Source organism: Coregonus clupeaformis, chromosome 15 (assembly GCF_020615455.1).
Source record: "Coregonus clupeaformis isolate EN_2021a chromosome 15, ASM2061545v1, whole genome shotgun sequence".
Lineage (NCBI taxonomy): Eukaryota > Metazoa > Chordata > Actinopteri > Salmoniformes > Salmonidae > Coregonus > Coregonus clupeaformis.
In genome coordinates, this window is record NC_059206.1 from 17,015,506 (window position 1) to 17,031,468 (window position 15,963).

General features: G+C 44.8%; 2 protein-coding genes and 1 long non-coding RNA gene across 5 annotated transcripts in view; 1 reads left to right on the top strand and 2 right to left on the bottom strand.

The window, feature by feature from the left end:
- The window catches only part of LOC121582682 (unconventional myosin-XVIIIb), a 53,463-nt gene extending 42,921 nt beyond the window's left edge, over positions 1–10,542 (top strand). For 2 of the 3 annotated variants that reach the window (XM_045225015.1, XM_041898670.2), the window contains 11 exons: positions 417–578; positions 747–860; positions 1,016–1,132; positions 1,237–1,320; positions 1,462–1,599; positions 1,824–2,009; positions 5,003–5,136; positions 5,362–5,403; positions 8,163–8,345; positions 8,932–9,980; positions 10,099–10,542. In XM_045225015.1, coding sequence (XP_045080950.1) covers positions 417–578; positions 747–860; positions 1,016–1,132; positions 1,237–1,320; positions 1,462–1,599; positions 1,824–2,009; positions 5,003–5,136; positions 5,362–5,403; positions 8,163–8,345; positions 8,932–9,964 — 2,193 coding nt within the window. In that variant the 3' untranslated portion in view covers positions 9,965–9,980; positions 10,099–10,542. The remainder of the gene's footprint in view (positions 1–416; positions 579–746; positions 861–1,015; positions 1,133–1,236; positions 1,321–1,461; positions 1,600–1,823; positions 2,010–5,002; positions 5,137–5,361; positions 5,404–8,162; positions 8,346–8,931; positions 9,981–10,098) is intronic. The other variant, XM_045225014.1, reaches the window with a different exon arrangement.
- Positions 10,543–12,437: 1,895 nt separating this feature from the next.
- LOC121583380 lies at positions 12,438–13,201 on the bottom strand. The gene is made up of 3 exons (XR_006003510.2): positions 13,165–13,201; positions 12,926–12,964; positions 12,438–12,598 (listed from the first exon to the last, which is right to left on the bottom strand). It is a non-coding gene; the product is annotated as an uncharacterized LOC121583380 (long non-coding RNA).
- Positions 13,202–13,310: 109 nt separating this feature from the next.
- Positions 13,311–15,585, bottom strand: LOC121583522 (nucleoplasmin). Its single transcript, XM_041899663.2, has 7 exons — positions 15,521–15,585; positions 15,296–15,356; positions 15,117–15,199; positions 14,784–14,900; positions 13,985–14,078; positions 13,607–13,749; positions 13,311–13,340 (listed from the first exon to the last, which is right to left on the bottom strand). The coding sequence occupies exons 2-7, from the start codon at positions 15,330–15,332 to the stop codon at positions 13,311–13,313; spliced, it is 504 nt and encodes a 167-aa protein (XP_041755597.1). The 5' UTR covers positions 15,333–15,356; positions 15,521–15,585.
- Positions 15,586–15,963: the final 378 nt, after the last annotated feature.

Here is a 15,963-nt window from a genome sequence, read left to right on the forward strand (position 1 = left end):
GTAAAAAATAGTAGAAATAAAGAAAAACCCTTGAATAAGTAGGTGTGTCCAAACTATTCACTTTTATTCCTCTAAGTACACATGTGGAACTGCATGAAAGTCCTTTTATTTTATATTTCAAACCATTTAGAATTGTTTTATCCTAATGTCACACATTGGCCCCATTATTTATAGAAAGACCCAAGTGCTCTTTTCCCTGTGGTAACAAATTGAAGTACACATTTTATCAACCAACGATTGTTTACTCAATGCCCCAGAGTTCCTCCACTACATGATATGGACAGGCTTGAGGTTATTTTATTGTAATTTAGGGGTGTGCGTGTGTGCGTGTGTGCGTGTGTGCGTGCGTGCGTGGATTAAACATTCTCGTATTAAACATATTAATAAACATTAAACTCTTTTCCTCCCTCTGCCAGGTGGGCCACAGGGACTTTGATGTGGAGAAGAGACTGAGGAGAGATCTGAAGAGAACCCATGCTCTGCTGGTTGATGCTCAGCTGCTACTGTCTACCATAGACAACCCTGGACACAGCCAGGCACCCGGCAGCAAGGAACACATAGAGCGCCTGCACTGCCAGGTAAACACACACCTACACACCTACACACGCAAACACTCACACATACTATGATGTTATGAATGTGGATCAAGGCGTGTTTAAAATCACAATCAAAACATACCCCCCCTCTCTCTCTCTCTCCCTCCCTCTATTGCTCTCTCTTTCTCTCTCCATCTCTCTCTCTGTCAGTTGGAGGAGAGTGAGGCAAGGAGAGCGGATGTGGAGAGTGTTCAGAAGACTCTGTCGATGGAACTGGAGAATGCTCAGATAGAACTAGAGAACATCTGCAAACACAAGAGTCTGGTGCGAGAGTTAGAGGACTAGACTCTTACTACAAACTGTTACTATATCATTATCAGTTGTGTTCGGGAACTTTAACATCAAAGTGTTACAATCCTACTGTGAGGACAACAGTCTAGTGGAGAGAGTAGTTTAAAAGTCTGTGTGTTTATGTGTAGGTGGATGAGCAGTTAGCTCAGCTGCAACATGACAAGTCAGATCTGTTGAAGAGACTAGAGGAGGACCAGGAGGACCTCAATGAACTCATGAAGAAACACAAAGCCCTCATTGCACAGGTGGGTATCTCTGCCTCATAGTGGCTCCAAACCATGTAGAAAGACTTTGACAGTTGTGGTTTTCAAATGAAAGATGATCAAAACATTACCTTTCTCTATCTCAGTCCTCCAGTGATATTTCTCAGATCAGAGAGTTACAGGCTGAACTGGAGGAGGTCAAGAAACAGAGACACACACTCCAGGAAGAGGTAAGGACTGAGCTGAGTAAAATTGGGGAGATGGTGAACTACATATGCTGTTAATGTGGATACGAGACTCTCTGATAACCTACTCTGACATTCCTCTTGTCCTTCCGTCACTCCTCCTTTCTCTTCCTCTCCTACCCCCAGCTCGCAACCAGTATGGCCAGGGTGCAGTTTCTGGAGTCATCCACCGTGGGGCGTAGTATCGTCAGTATGCAAGAGGCCAGGGTGTGTGACCTGGAGAACAAGCTGGAGTTCCAGAGAGGACAAGTGAAGAGGTTTGAGGTGAGGATGTTAAAATGGACAGGAAACAATCTAGTTGACTTATCTTTACACACTCTTTCGTTCTCTCTATTTCTCTTTCTGTCTCTGTCATATCTCTCTCTTTCTCTCAATTCAATTAAATGTAATGGTGCAATATCGGCATGACGTACATATTGCCAAAGCTGAAATTTAGAAATAGTAAATTAAAATAATGTCTTAGAAAAATGTCTCCTGTCTCTCTGTAGGTGTTGGTGCTGCGTCTGAGGGATAGTGTGGTGCGTCTGGGAGAGGAGCTGGAGCAGAGTGCCCAGACAGAGGTCAGGGAGAGAGAGAACAGTCAGTACTACCAGCAACGCCTCCACGACATGAGACATGAGATGGAAGACCTGTCTCAGAGAGAACAGGACAGCAGCCGCAGATGCATGGAGCTGGTAACACACACACTCATACACGCTATATACAGTGCCATCGGAAAGTATTCAGACCACATTTTGTTAGGTTACAGCCTTATTCTAAAATTGATTAAATTGTTTTTTTTCCCCTCATCAATCTACACACAATACCCCATAATGAAAAAGCAAAAACAGTTTTTCTGAAATTTCTGCTAATTTATTAAAATTAAAAACATAAATATCACATTTACATAAGTATTCAGACCCATTACTCAGTACTTTGTTGAAGCACCTTTGGCAGCAATTACAGCCTCGGGTCTTCTTGGGAATGACGCTACAAGCTTGGCACACCTGTATTTGGGGAGTTTCTCCCATTCTTCTCTGCAGATCCTCTCAAGCGCTGTCAGGTTGGATGGGGAGCGTTGCAGCACAGCTATTTTCAGGGCTCTCCAGAGATGTTAGATCAGGTTTAAGTCCGGGCTCTGGCTGGGCCACTCAAGGATATTCAGAGACTTGTCCCGAAGCCACCCCTGCGTTGTCTTGGCTGTGTGCTTAGGGTCGTTGTCCTGTTGGAAGGTGAACCTTCGCCCCAGTCTGAGGTCCTGAGCGCTCTGGAGCAGGTTTTCATCAAGGATCTCTCTGTACTTTGCTCCGTTAATCTTTGCCTCGATCCTGACTAATCTCCCAGTCCCTGCCGCTGAAAAACATCCCCACTGCATGATGCTGCCACCACCATGCTTCACCGTAGGGATGGTGCCAGGTTTCCTCCAAATGTGACGCTTGGCAATCAGGCCGAAGAGTTTAATCTTGGTTTCATCAGACCAGAGAATGTTGTTCCTCATGATCTGAGAGTCTTTAGGTGCCTTTTGGCAAACTCCAAGCGGGCTGTCATGTGCCTTTTACTGAGGAGTGGCTTCCGTCTGGCCACTCTACCATAAAGGCCTGATTGGTGGAGTGCTGCAGAAATGGTTGGTTCCACAGAGGATCTCTAGAGCTCTGTCAGAGTGACCATCGGGTTCTTGGTCACCTCCCTGACCAAGGCTCTTCTCCCCCGATTGCTCAGTTTGGCCGGGTGGCCAGCTCTAGGAAGAGTCTTGGTGGTTCCAAACTTCTTCCATTTAAGAATGATGGAGGCCACTGTGTTCTTGGGGACCTTCAATGCTGCAGACATTTTTCATACCCTTCCCCAGATCTGTGCCTCGACACAATCCTGTCTCGGAACTCTACGGACAATTCCTTCGACCTCATGGCTTGGTTTTTGCTCTGACATGCACTGTCAACTGTGGGACCTTATATAGACAGGTGTGCCTTTCCAAATCATGTCCAATCAATTGAATTTACCACAGGTGGACTCCAATCAAGTTGTAGAAACATACACTAAGTATACCAAACATTAGGAATACCTTCCTAATATTGAGTTGCAACCCCCCCCACCCCTTTTCCCTCAGAACAGCCTTAATTTGTCAGGGCATGAACTCTACTAGGTGTCGAAAGCGTTCCACAGGGATGCTGGCCCATGTTGACTCCAATGCTTCCCACAGTTGGGTCAAGTTGTCTGGATGTACTTTGGGTGGTGGACCATTCTTGATAAACACAGGAAACTATTGAGTGTGAACAACCCAGCAGCGTTGCAGTTCTTGACACATTCAAACCGGTGTGCCTGGCACCTACTACCATACCCCATTCAAAGGCACTTAAATATTTTGTCTTGCCCATTCACCCTCTGAATGGCACGCATACACACTTCTACACTGATTGAAGTGGACATAACAGGTGACATCAACACAGGATCATAGCTTTCACCTGGATTCACCTGGTCAATCTATGTCATGGAAAGAGTTCCTAATGTTTTGTACACTCAATGTATACACACAGACATATATAGCCTACACACACAGAAACACAAACACACACACACGGATAGATGCCCTTTAACGACCAACCACGCAGACAGACAAAGCTCTCAGTGAGATACACACACACTGTCTCCCCTGTATTCTCTCTCTAGCTTTGCCACTGTCTGGCTGGCTGTGATTAATCCTCATTGTCTTCTCAAGGTTATGGATACACACGCACACCCCATCCCATTCCGCATGTCTCTATGACAACCACTAACCCCCCCAACACACACACACACAGTCAATAACCTGGAGAGCCAATGAGGGTGTGTGTTTGTGTGTCTTCATGCCATTTGAGCGCTAGTGTCTTTGTCATACATTTGAGTGAATGAGCTAGTGTGTGTGTAACAATGTCTTTTGGTGTGTGTGTGTGTGTGTGTGTGTGTGTGTGTGTATGTGAGAGAGAGAGAGAGATTACAGGGAAAAGTGGAAGATTAATAGATAAATCACTCTCTTCTTTCTGTCTCTGTATATGGAAGATTGCTCCTCGAGATAACCCTGACACACACACACACACACACACACACACACACTCTACTAGAAGACCAAGGACCCGTGTGTGTGTGTTGGTGTGTGTGTGTATTGGTGGGTGTGTGTTGGTCAGTGCCACAGTATATGACGGATGATGCAATAAGGACTAGAATGGGCATGATTATAAAACCATCCATTCTGGCCTGTATTGAATAGCATGGATAAACCTATAGTTGGCCTGTATTGAATAGCATGGATAAATGTACAGTTGGCCTGTATTGAATAGCATGGATAAACGTACAGTTGGCCTGTATTGAATAGCATGAATAAACGTACAGGTGGCCTGTATTGAATAGCATGAATAAACGTACAGGTGGCCTGTATTGAATAGCATGAATAAACGTACAGGTGGCCTGTATTGAATAGCATGAATAAACGTACAGGTGGCCTGTATTGAATAGCATGAATAAACGTACAGTTGGCCTGTATTGAATAGCATGAATAAACGTACAGTTGGCCTGTATTGAATAGCATGAATAAACGTACAGTTGGCCTGTGGCACACACACGTCCTTGGCGTTCCTTTGAGCGGCCTCTCCTCTCTCCTCTCCTTCCCTCTTCCCCCCCTCTCCCCCTCACTCTCTATCTCTCTCTCGGTTCTCAGGAGATGCAAGTGACGGAGTTGAGTGCAGTCAGACAGACATTACAAGCTGATCTGGAGACATCCATCCATCGTATCGTTGATCTGCAGGCAGCCCTGGAGGAGGTGGAGTCTAGTGACGAGAGTGATGATGAGAGGTATGAGTGTGTTACTGTGTTTGATGTGTAAGAGAGGTATGAGTGTGTTACTGGTCTTTGATGTGTAAGAGAGGTATGAGTGTGTTACTGTATTTGATGTGTAAGAGAGGTATGGGGGAGGGTTAAAGCAATGGGATGACAGGTACAGTTGTGTTCACAAGGAAGTTACATCATAACTGCTCTTTACCCACACCCCTGACCTTTCACCCCTCTTCCTAATTCCAGTGTTGCGACGGCTGTGGAATCCTTTGCTAAGAAGATAGACCTGTAAGAACCCTGGGTTCCAGCATGTGTGCGTCCGTGCAGATGTCTATCCAAGTGTGTGTGTTTGCGTACTCTGTACTCTCACCTGTGTTGGCTTGAATCTAGAGTGCTGTTTCTTGGGCTGTTTTAGTGTAACGGTTAAGTTATTAGACCTCTCTGATACAGTTGAAGTCGGAGGTTTACATACACTTAGGTTGGAGTCATTTAAACTCGTTTTTCAACCACTCCACACATTTCTTGTTAACAAACTATAGTTTTGGCAAGTCGGTTAGGACATCTACTTTGTGCATGACACAAGTAATTTTTCCAACAATTGTTTACAGACAGATTATTTCACTTATAATTCACTGTATCACAATTCCAGTGGGTCAGAAGTTTACATACACTAAGTTGACTGTGCCTTTAAACAGCTTGGAAAATTCTAGAAAATGATGTCATGGCTTTAGAAGCTTCTGATAGGCTAATTGACATCATTTGAGTCAATTGGAGGTGTACCTGTGGATGTATTTCAAGGCCTACCTTCAAACTCAGTGCCTCTTTGCTTGACATCATGGGAAAATCAAAAGAAATCAGCCAAGACCTCAGAAAAAAAATGTAGACCTCCACAAGTCTGGTTCATCCTTGGGAGCAATTTCCAAACGCCTGAAGGTATCATGTTCATCTGTACAAACAATAGTACGCAAGTATAAACACCATGGGACCACGCAGCTGTCATACCGCTCAGGAAGGAGACGCATTCTATCTCCTAGAGATGAACGTACCTTGGTGCAAAAAGTTCAAATAAATCCCAGAACAACAGCAAAGGACATTGTGAAGATGCTGGAGGAAACAGGTACAAAAGTATCTATATCCACAGTAAAACGAGTCCTATATCAACATAACCTGAAAGGCTGCTCAGCAAGGAATAAGCCACTGCTCCAAAACCACCATAAAAAAGCCAGACTACAGTTTGCAACTGCACATGGGGACAAAGATTGTACTTTTTGGAGAAATGTCCTCTTGTCTGATGAAACAAAAATAGAACTGTTTGGCCATAATGACCATCGTTATGTTTGGAGGAAAAAGGGGGACGCTTGCAAGCCGAAGAACACCATCCCAACCGTGAAGCATGGGGGTGGCAGCATCATGCTGTGGGGGTGCTTTGCTGCAGGAGGGACTGGTGCACTTCACAAAATAGATGGCATCATGAGGAAGGGAAATTATGTGTGTATATATTGAAGCAACATCTCAAGGCATCAGTCAGGAAGTTAAAGCTTGGTCGCAAATGGGTCTTCCAAATGGACAATGACCCCAAACATACTTTCAAAGTTGTGGCAAAATGGCTTAAGGACAACAAAGTCAAGGTATTGGAGTGGCCATCACAAAGCCCTGACCTCAATCCTACAGAACATTTGTGGGCAGAACTGTGTGAGCAAGGAGGCCTACAAACCTGACTCAGTTACAGGAGGAATGGGCCAAAATTCACCCAACTTATTGTGGGAAGCTTGTGGAAGGCTACCCAAAACGTTTGACCCAAGTTAAACAATTTAAAGGCAATGCTACCACATACTAATAGAGTGTATATAAACTTCCAACCCACTGGGAATGTGATGAAAGAAATAAAAGCTGAAATAAATCATTCTCTCTACTATTATTCTGACATTTCACATTCTTAAAATAAAGTGGTGATCCTAACTGACCTAAGACAATTTTTACTAGGACTAATGTCAGGAATTGTGAAAAACTGAGTTTAAATGTATTTGTATGTAAACTTCCGACTTCAACAGCATATGGTCCCTGGGCTGTTGATAATGTGAACAGACAGACAGACCGACAGACATGTTGCAATGCTGGTTATGAGCTGAATAGCCTTGTTGTGAGTGGATGTGTGCATGGCTAAATGCCTGAGCTGTGGTCTGACAGCTGCTGTCTGCAGAGGCACCCAATAGCTCCATCACCCTGTTGGTTTGTCTGGTGCTCTGTGGGTGGACAAGGTTGAGAGCCACAGGGCTGGAGCAAAGACACACAGACATACACACAGCCCTGTGTAAGAGACGCAATAAGCTTTTCTCTGTTCTGAGGGGTGTGTTTGAGAGTTTACCAGCTGTGATATTCTTGTGTCTTCCATAATGCATGGAGTCTCATGCATTACAGTACAAAAGCCAGTTCTCTCTCTCTCTCTCTCTCTCTCTCTCTCTCTTTCTTTCTTTCTTTCTTTCTTTCTTTCTTTTTCTTTATCTATCTCCTTTCCCATTATCTATTCTCATTTTATCGATCCCTCTCTCAATCTTTCCTGCTTTATCACTTCTTCCTCTCTGTCTCTCTCTCTCTCTCTCTCTCTCTCTCTCTCTGTTCTCTTTAACTTCTATTCTCTGACCTATTACTTTTTCATTCTTGCTCCCTCCATCTACCTCTCTTCCTCATCTTTCCTCTCTCTCTCCCACCTCTCTCTGGTGGCTCTGATGGCAGATGGGAGAAGTGGTAGTTAGTTATTTTATATACAGTAACAGTATGTGACCTGAGTACTAAGTGTGAATGTCTGACACCCTGACCGTGTCTCCAATATAATATGCCACCACCTGCAGTCACACAGCAGGAGAGAGAGGACACAGGGACAGGAAATGTCCTCTGAGGACAATGTGGCTGAACTGCTGTGAGCTGACCATGGCTTAGAAGTGTTGCATCTCTGGCTGTGTGGAGTCATGTGTGTTATCTCTCTTGGTATTGTGTGTGTGTGATCTCTGCCTCTCAGTGACAGAATGGGTGTTCCCTCTCTTCCTCAGCGACAGTGTGTCTAGTGTTGGTTCTCAATCTCTGGGCACGGAGGATGTTGGCGAAGGCATCCGTCATTGTCTCGGCGTTCCCCGAGGGGGGGCCAGGCGGGGCTCTCCCTGTGGCAGCAGTACCATCAGCAACCAGTCGGGGCGCAAGTCTGTCACCGACACCATGAGCACTTACAGCTTCCGGTGAGTTGTCAGTTCAATTTGGTTCAGAACAGTTCAACTTCAGTAGTTCAATTCAATAGTAACTGCATAGATACTAAGGCCTATCAAGCGTTCAAGCAGATCAAGCGTTAACCGGCGATAGCCGACACCTGCATAGCTGATGTTTTGGCGGTGTCGGAGGTGTAACTGCGTCGGAGCTGTCAAATCGGTGAGCAGCTGCTCTTGATCATTGTCACGAAGCTACACCCGTCCCAATCACGTTAGAAGTTCAGAATGAGAAAGTGTAGCTATATAGAAATAATGACCTGAAATTCAAAATCATTAAATAAAATGATGAGGATTTCTATCATCCTAATGGAGGTGTAGATTACATCTCACATTCCAGTGTTAGAACTTGTAAACAAGGCTGCATGTCAATGGCAATGTCCGCTTTAGGTATAATGCCAGGAGCCACTTGTGGATTTCACAGCTCTAACGCAGTTCCACCACCGACACCGCCAAAACAACCGTTATGTGGATGTTGGCTAAAGCGGATCTGATTGAATAGATCCCTAATACTGTTTTATATGTCCAATGTTTGATTATCCTTTCTCTCCCTCTCACCCAGCTCCTGTGTGGACCCAGATGAGGATGTTTCCGAACCAGGGGGTGTGGTTGGTAATGGGGGTAGTTCACGTCTTGGTCGGGCCTCCTCCTCCTCTGCCCTCTCCGAGCTATTAGAGGGGCTTCGTAAGCGGCGAGGGGGACCAGAGTCCGGGGAGGGGGGTGGCAGTACTATTTCTCTCCCTATCTACCAGACGACTGGGGCCTCAACCCTCCGCCGCAGAGCCTCAGCCCTCTCCCTGGGCCCCGAGGACTTCCAGGAGCCCCGCAGCATCCTCAAACCTCCCTCCCCACTGCTGCCCCGCGCCACCAGCCTGCGTAACATAGGCGAACCCCAGGCTTCATCTGCAGCCTCCAGGGACTCCGGAGCCAAATGCTATAGCTCCTCCGATTCTCTCTCCTCCCTCCCCTCTCTCCCCCTCCTCTCCTCCCTCACCTCCCCCACTGCCCCCCGCCGTCGCCCCCCCACGATCTCCATCCCAGAGGAAGATGGTGAAGAACCAATCAGATCCCTGCGCTCACCCCAGCGCTCCCCCCAGCCAATGAGACGCAGGCTGCTGGAGAGCGTCGTCAGTGAGGGCGGTGGAGAGGGCTGTCTGGGGTCGGAACCGATGGTGTTCCAGAACCGCCGCCTCCTAAAAGACAGTAACCGTGACGACTCGGCCTCTGACATTCTGCCGGCCATCCGAAGGGCCCAGTCCACCAGCAGCCTGGCCAGTTCAGTCAGAGGGGGTCGGAGGGCACTCAGTGTCCACTTTGGAGAGCTGCCCCCCTCCACACGCAGCAGGAAGGGCTCCGACTCCAGCTCCACCAGCTCAGGATCTGGGGGGAGCTCCCAGGGAGGAGGGGTGAGGCATAGTGGAGGTGGGGGGCCGCAGGGAGAGAGGCTGGATGCGGAGGGCAGCGAGGGGGGAGACGTTGCTTCTGTCATGAAGAAATACCTGAGGAAGAGTGAGGACCTGAGGAAGAGTGAGGACCTGAGGAAGAGTGAGGACCTGAGGAAGAGTGAGGACATGAGGAGGAGTGAGGTTGACTAAAAGGAGAGAGACTGAGGTGAGATGTAGCATAGAAACATACACACACTGTAATGCAGTCAATACTACAACGTCTGATGTATGCTAATGCCTTCTACTCTTCTACTCTGTCCTCTCCCTTCAATGTTTCTCCCCAGAATAAACTGAAGCCACTCCCAAAGACCCCAATGCAAGCTGCAAGGAGCCACACTCAAGCCAAAGAGCCATTGAAGATATGTATACACTCGTACCAAAGAATCAATGAAGATAGATACACACTAAGTGAATACTCAATGAAGATAGATACACACTTAAGTGAATACTCAATGAAGATAGATACACACTTAAGTGAATACTCATTGAAGATAGATACACACTTAAGGTAAAGATGCGCTGAATATATAAACACATTGAAGCCAAAGAGTCAATTAAGACATACACACGCTTAAGTTAATACTCAATGAAGATATACAGTACACACAATCAAGCCAAAGATGCTGTGGATTGTGCTGTTAATTGACAAATTTGAGCCCACTGAAGATAAAATATCTGTTAGATTAGAAGCACTGTTTGTACACAAATAAAACATATTTAAATGAAAATGCTTGTGAAACTGTTGTTCCACCAGCTATCCACACATACCTGAGAGGAGAGAGATACCTAGAGAAGACCGTTGCTGTTCAGAATGTTTCATAGGGAAATCCCTGTTTTAGATTTAACACTGGGGTCTGTTTTGAGTTTGTCACTAGTTCTAAGGCAGGGGACAACAACTGGTCCTGAATTGTCACAGGTATTGCAGGGTTTATTCCTTAGAATCAGACCATAGCCTGGTTATCAGACTGCAGTGATGTCTCACCTGTCCTCCTGTGCCATCAGTTAGCTAGAATAAAATAAAACAGCTTAATGGTTCAGTTGTGTTATAGGCATGAGGTAGAAACCAAGGGAAGGGGTAGACAGGTAGGGGTCAAATGAAGTATAGAGGCTAGATGTTTGATTTGGGACTGGGGTGTCAGACTGCAGTGATGTCTCACTTGTGTCCTCCAACTCAGTTAGCCATAACCTTGCTGAGAACTTTACAGTCCAGATGGGTATTAAGATAGCGGCCAGTGGAAGTGTTGACGCTAGAGGTAGGGGTCAAGTATAAGGGCTAGGGTTGATTTGGGATGGTGTCAATCTGCTGTGTCCTGCAGACCCATCTGTTCACAGAACCTTACAGAATACTACAGTACAATATCAGTTACACTTCAGGTTTGCGGTAGGGACCAAGGGAAGTATAGTGGTTGATTTGGGACTAGGCATCTGTCCTGTGTCCCCTCTCAGTCCACAGCAAGCTTAGAACTATAGTTCAGTTACAATTCAGATTCAGAAGGTTAATGTAAGTGCTAGTGGTTGATTTGGGAGGTGTCAGTCTACAGTGGATGTCCTCCAGCACCATCTGTTCCTCAGTATCTTCAGCCCAGCTGGAGTTTATTCCCCCAGTCAGAGCTACAGTTCAGCTGTAGTTGAACAAGATTATACAGTCCGAATTGAACCCATCTGATCTGCATATAGTAGGGCACAGCCAGGGTGAACTAGACTCAGCTATAGGAGGGCAGGCTGTTCATGCAATACCAATACTGTACAACAGTTCCATTTATTACACCATCTCATGCTGCTTAACCATCCTAGATAACCACTAAGAATATGGTTTGTAGATTAATGGTGAGGAACCAAGTGTCAACCAATTCCATTTATACTGAAAATATAAATGCAACTATCTCAAAGATTTGACAGTTACAGCTCATAAGGAAATCAGTCAATTGAAATAAATTAGGCCCCAATCTATGGATTTCACAACTGGGCAGGGGTGCTGCCATTGGTGGGCATAGGCCCACCCACTGGGGAGTCAGGCCCAGCCAATCAGAATGAGTATTTCAAAACAAAAGAGCTTTAGTACAGGAATAAATCCTCAGATCCCACAGTTGAAGCAGCCGGATGTGGAGGTCCTGGACTGGCGTGGTTACAAGTGGTCTGCGGTTGTGAGGCCGGTTGGACGTACTACCAAATTCTCTAAAATGACATTTGAGGCAGCTTATGGTAGAAATTAATGTTCAATTCTCTGGCAACATCTATGCTGGACATTCCTGCAGTCAGTATGCCAATTGCATGCTCCCTCAACTTGAGACATGTGGCAGCATTGACAAAACTGCACATTTTAGAGTGACCTTTTGTCCCCAGCATAAGGTGCACCTGTGTAATGATCATGCCATTTAATCAGCTTATTGATATGCCACACCAGTCAAGTGGATGGGTTCTCTTGGCAAAGGGGAAATGCTCACTAACAGGGTAAATAAATTTGTATACAAAATTTGAGAAATTAGCTTTGTGCATATGGAACATTTTTGATTTTTTTTATTTCAGCTCATGAAAGATAGAAAATCAACATGTAAAGTGTTTGTCCTATTTTGTTCAGTGTAGTTACATACAGTACATTTTGATTAGTACAAGGACAAAAATATTTATTTCAAGTTATTTATTTACAAATCACTGACAACAGGATAAACAGCCTTAGTTTAAATAGTTTGATCCATGTAAGAATGAACAGGTAGAAAGAAACCCAACAGTTGATTGACAGAACCTTTGGCCAATCAGAAATGCAAAAGGCCATTTGAGCAGCACCTGAGAGACAAATGAAATGGTTTAGTCATTCAGTACAGCCAACAATCAGCAGTCATGTCACGCTACACCCTTCAGGCGCCAAGGGGTTTCTTTTAGTGCAATGCTTTATGCCCCTTTCCCCTAAATGGTTATGTTAGTAATTGGGGGTAGGTTGACCCCAAGTCAGCGTTAAGGAGAGACTTCATATGCCATTTAGCTGACACTTCATCCAAAGTGACCTAGACATAGAGGTGGTCCGGGAATGGCTATGCTCTACCAACAGCTACAGAGGACCACTCAGGGCTTAGCATTACCTGGAGGGACTACCTCAGGGGAGTAGTCACTTACCCGGGATCACTTTCCCCTGCCTCTTCCCCTACCCTTTCCCTGAAACACAGAAAGACATTTTAAAACCACACCAGCCATGATTCTAAGAGGAGGCCAGAAGATTGTGCTGTGTCCCAAATGGCACTAATTGGTGCACTATATAGGGAATAGGGTACAATTTGGGACAAAGCCAGAGCCTCATGGAACAGGAAAGTAAATATAAAGGAATAAATATTTTGGCTGAGTAAATATTAAAGCACCTTTTTAGGAGGGTTGTTCTCATCATCTGATGCAGGTCTGGAAGGAGAGCGTGAGGATCAGTTAGTGGTAAGTCAACACAGCAACAATTACATTTCAGTAAATCACATAATTTAAAAAATGCATTGAGTTAAAGAAAATACAATACTTACTCATCTGCTTCCTCTGGCTTCTTTCTCTGGAAGAGGGGAAGAACATTAGCCTGATCCTAGATCAATTTGTGGTCTTACCAATACCATCTCATTGTTAAGCAAAGTTTGGATTTGACAATTGACAAGAGTTAAAATAACATCAACATTTGAGGATAATGCAGACTAGACCAAACAAGGATCAGTGTGTGGATGGATGGTGTGGATTTCATAGTTCTAAGTGTTCATATGCATGTTGAACATTTGAAAACTGAAATATAAATCATTCAAAAATAATTTAAAAACAGGTCCTTACTTTTCCTGCAGCATTTGCATTCTTGGCAGGTGTTTTCTTAGCAGGCTTCACAGGAGACTCAATATCTTCCTCCTCCTCTTCTTCCTCTTCCACCTCATCATCCATCTCATCACCACTCTCCATTCCTGAGAAGTCATCCTCCACTGGGAAGCAACAAGAGTTAAAACGACAGCGTCACATTATAACGGCCTGTAGTTTATGGATGTCCAACCTAATACATTACGCAATATTGTTCCAACACATCCGATTCTAATGCTCAGCTGCTCCTCAGGGCTTTGATTAGCTGAATGACGTTACAGTAAGGCTAGAGCCACTTGTTTTTTACACTTTAACCAGCATCATTTTGGGAGCATCCCTGCTCCATAAACCCCTACTTACAGGCCACGTGTTCCCCACAGATGTAGACAGGTCCGGCGCCACTCTTCAGCCGGAAGGTTACAGGAGGGTGGAGGTCTATCCCAGACAGATTGACCTGGAGAGATCAATACACACAATCAATACATACAATCAGTGCTGCTATTCAAACTGACAGACCTGGGCACCCAGATAGGATAGGCCTATAACCACTGGTGATTACTCCCTCAGGCCCATTCCTCCACATTAGCCGATTTAGGTTAACCTTCAATAGGCAGGTAGGTCTAGGTCACTGGGAAGACTACTTCAAATCAGCCTGGTTGGCCAAGAGGTAGGCCTACAGTTGAAAAATTACCTGCACAGCAATTCACTTAGGAACACAACTCAGTTCTCTTGTTTTGTGTTGAGGCAGAGTTTAGTTTGGATAACTGGTCGCGGAATTTAAATAGCAGCAATGAGTCACCACTCGACTTGTAAAAATGGCAATTCTGAAAAGGCCATGTCCTGTACAACTAGTCCTTCCACAGGGTGCTGAAATTCATACTTTAAATACACATCGAATACAACCACAAAATGTATCATTTGTGTTCCTCAACTCAGCGCGAATATGCCAATTGAATTGGTCAGTAATATCCGGGATCCGCAGTTGTACAGGACAAAGTTAAGTACAGGTAACTGTTTCCAATTTATATTTTTACTAGAATCGACTAATGGTGACTCCGTTGCTAGCAAATCCCACGACCAGTTATCAAAACCAACTCTGCCTCAATAAAGAACAGCAAGTAATCAGGCTGCCAAATCAGAACAAATTGGGACAACTTGCCGTGGGCATGCCGTTGGCGTGCAGGGTTGCCATGGGTATGCCCTTCCCGTTATCTGGTTCTCCGGTAATCAACGCCACAATGTTAAACTCTTCTTTGGCGCCTGCGCCCAGACACATCTGCCGGGACAAGTCAGGCATTTGAAAACGCACTGAAGTTATTAAATTTGCATTCCAGATTCTTATTGCAGTCATGCTACCCAAATTAACATTTCAAATGTCATCACGTGATAGTATTCTGACATGCGCAGTACGGCTGCAATAAAGATGACCTGTCAGTCCACTTTTTTGGTTGTAAAATGTCAAATATTCTCCAAGGGGAGTACAATGACTTACAGTTCTCAGGGCGAGTTGATGTTGGTGGTTTGTGTCATCTGTTTTGAATGTTTCCTCTTTCTTTGACTCGCTGAGTTCACAACCTACAAACACAGAATAAAGACAGATTCATTCCAACTGCTGTGAAATCCACATTTATTGGGCACTATGGGAACAGTTTCTAGCCAAATATAACCTACCCCACAGTGTTGACAGTGGTTTTTCCTGTTTATTCATGTTTCACAAATGTGAGATCAGGTTCTGTGAATCACACACACAAAGTATCAGCACATTGAATGTGCAACTATTGGAATAGATGGAAGGAAAAAGTAGCTATATTTATGTGTTTTAGGCCTATATTATCAAAACTGAGGAATAGCAACATCAAAGGCTAGATTTGTTGAACTTCATATTTAAATGCTTACCGAAGGAGTGGCACTTCAGACTGTTCCTGGGCAGATGGCGAAAGAAAGAAACTGAACTCACACAACTGGACTATAAAGAAGATGGAAAAACAGGTGATTCCAATTAAGCGACCAGCGCTGCATCTGATTGGTTCGTTAATGAAGGGCGTGACCCATTCCAGAGCAGAGGTACTGATTGGAGAAGGGTTCATGCCACTCAGGTTTCAGGTTTTTGGATAGGAAACTCTGGTGAGTAGTAGGATAGGAGTAGTGAGTGACTGTGTGTAGGCTACTGTGTAATGTAGGCTTATACCGAAGTAGTGAGTGACTGTGTAGTGTACTATGTAGGCTTAGTAAGTGTGGTGTAGTGAGTAGGGATGAGTTTTAATGATGATGTTGTTGACAACATAGAATGCAAGCAGTTTGTGGTTGTGTGAGAGCCTCAATTCTTATATTCTCTTCCT